We start from the raw sequence: 2,807 nt of genomic DNA on the forward strand, positions 1-2,807 counted from the left end.
TGAAAGGATGACATCCACGGAGGATAGATGTACTTTTGATTAATCTGAATGTGTGACATCATTTTCATGATACGGGGTTACATTTTCGCTCTAACGATCCCCAAAGTAACACTGATATTTTATAACCCATTATTTGTTGCCAAATAACAGCAAATAGTCCTTTTTATAAAAAAACCTGCTTGCAGTTTTTCCTTCAAATTTCAGCGTAGGCGCTGGGAGAAGGACAAAAGAATGTTCTGCTCTATCTCAGAGCGGCTAGCAGGAAGGAGGGCAGCCTAAGAGTCGAATGAGAAGTCAGCAAGAATCTCTCCCTCTCTTCAAGGGGCTCTGGGTGAGGTGCTAGGCAGTGATTAAGCTATGAGTAAAGCGCTGAGGCTGGAAATGGTCACAAACCACAGAGGAACACAGAGATAAACTCCTGGAAATACCTCTTCCCCCGCTACGAGTGCTATTATTTTTGAACAGAAAAGGAAAGCTGTGATATACAGCCAAGAAACAGGGACAGAATACACCGAGCTTAAAAAACAAGTAACCAGATGAGAAGACCATGGGAGGTTTGCTCCCATAAGTAAGCACTGATGCAAGGCTCAAAGAGCATTATGCAGTCAACATATATTTTGTCAGACACCTAGACAGAGTCATGGCATATGGCCACTTCCTTGTACAATGGGGGCAGCCCTTTGGGAGCGTGACTGGACAGCCTTTAGTATACGCTGTCAAAGCAGACTTTCGCTCAACGCACTACAAGATTTGGACTTGCAAAGTCTGAGAGCGAACCAACATCTATGGTTCTGAAGGCAGAGGATATATTCAGGTTGTTTTTCCAGAATTTCATCAGATAAGACTCAGATTGTAAACCAGTAACTGTTCAGATTTTTTATAATCTGTTTACATTTGAACGGGCACAGGGAACTCATTCTGTTGTGTTGGGTTTTTTAATTCCCCTTTTCTACTCCGAGCTACTTACTGTGACACAACAGATGATGCAGCTGTGTAATTATACAACTTATTATTAGATCATATAGGCAGAAGGGACATTACTAGCATTCCTTGTTTATACTGTAATCCACTTACTGAGGTTCATCATTGTCAGCTCTCTGGAGGAGGGATAGTGCAGCCTCTCTGCAAAGTCTCTGCAATACCACACAAGCAGCTCTTGGTTGGCAGGGATGGGTTTGATGGTGTAGAAGTAGATGTTCATTCCATTCTGACAAGCAGCCAAGTTCTGTTCCTGAACGGAGTAGCCAGGGTTTACATAACGCATCCAGTTGCTCTTGTCCTCGTTAAATCCGTCAATGAAGTGGTGAAGCTCACCACTTGAATAGATCTGGAACAGAGAGGAAGTGCCTATGAATATATATACGCACAATACGCAACACGTGCGCACAGAGTCCAGAGAGGAAAAATGATAAGCTGCCTTTTTTTTTTTTAAAAAAGAGATGCTATTACTGAAATAAGAATTCAAGCTGGGTCCCGCCCTTTCCAACTATGATATCCTCTGCGTTAAGAAAAGAGATGCTTATTCAAAGGTAAGTGCACAGTCACCTTTTCCATTTCTGCTTAGCCTCTGTGGCTCTGCTAGCATGGACAAAATCTGGAACGCAGAGTACTCTCCCTGCATGAACAGTCTACCTTAGAGTCCTTTTCCTGGTGCTATGATCAACAAGTGGGTGATGCTAATGACTGCAGGTCTGAGTGCATGCTTGCATTAATGCTTTGAGTCACCTGTGTATGACTGACTGGCTGTGCTACGTCAGAGTCTTTCTCGCCTTTTTCTATGGCCTCTGTACTTGCAGTTTCCTACCACCTCCGCCCAAAGGTTTAAACTATGCAAACATCCTCCACCCCCCCAGAGTCCTAAAGCAACACTTGCTCATAGTTGGACTGTAGCCCTTTTGTAGAAAGGCTGGGCAAGGCAAAGATGAACTTCACCTGCCATAACTTAACGAAGACCTGGAGAGGGGCCAGCCGATGAGAAGTCACTTTTCCTATCGAGGGACACGTTCTGGCTTGTCCGCAGAGGGGAAAAAAAACATGAATCTAAAAACTGCTCAGTGGCTTGGGGGGAAAGAAGTCCCAATCACTGAGAGAAGCTACTGTTTCTTAATGTGGTAAGAATAAGAGAATTATTTAAAAAAAAAACCCAAGAAAAATCCAGGAGACACGTTTGTTAAAGACATATCCCCTACTCTCAGGGGGAACTCGCTCCGTGCTGGATGAAATGGGGTTCCTGGGTTTCACAAAACAGATGACTGGGCAAAAGCCAGACCTTGAAGCGGGAGCAGCCTGCACCAGCAACGCACCTCGCTGAGCAGGAAATGCCTTTCCGAAGGGGAGACAGAGCTTATCTCAGGGGGAAAACACTCCACGGCGTGTTTCTGCCTTTGGGTTCACACCACTGTCTTTCGCACCTACCTAGCCGGGCAGCACTCCCCGTGAGTGCCCACCGGCCGGCCGGGACCTCTCCTCTTCTCCCCGAAAGAACCGCCGGTGGAGAGGGGGGAGGCAGCCTGGCCCTTTAATGCGGGCCATAAACACCAGAATCACTTTCTTTAAGAGTAACTTCCTGTAAACTGAGAAGGGGGAAATACATGTGGCCTCATCAAAGCAGCTTGCGAGAGATTTTGCGGTGTGTTTGTTATGAGAAAATGGAAGGGAGCCGGGCGAGTTGTGCTGCATCAAGAGGAGCGTTCAGGTTTCTCTGCTCACCCCGGCTCGCAAACTTCCAGGAACGCGGGGCTCTGGTGCTCGATGCCCGCCGCCGCTTCCCAAACCGGCCCTCCACAGCTCCCACAGCAGCGCCACGG

The 2,807-nt window shown here is 46.7% G+C and overlaps 1 protein-coding gene across 1 annotated transcript in view; it reads right to left on the bottom strand.

The window, feature by feature from the left end:
• Positions 1 to 2,807, bottom strand: part of PRDM1 (PR domain containing 1, with ZNF domain) — a 26,699-nt gene that overhangs the window by 9,205 nt on the left and 14,687 nt on the right. The window contains exon 4 of the mRNA XM_009327926.1: positions 1,075 to 1,327. Coding sequence (XP_009326201.1) covers positions 1,075 to 1,327 — 253 coding nt within the window. The remainder of the gene's footprint in view (positions 1 to 1,074; positions 1,328 to 2,807) is intronic.

Source organism: Pygoscelis adeliae, unplaced genomic scaffold (genome assembly GCF_000699105.1).
Source record: "Pygoscelis adeliae isolate BGI_AS28 unplaced genomic scaffold, ASM69910v1 Scaffold76, whole genome shotgun sequence".
Lineage (NCBI taxonomy): Eukaryota > Metazoa > Chordata > Aves > Sphenisciformes > Spheniscidae > Pygoscelis > Pygoscelis adeliae.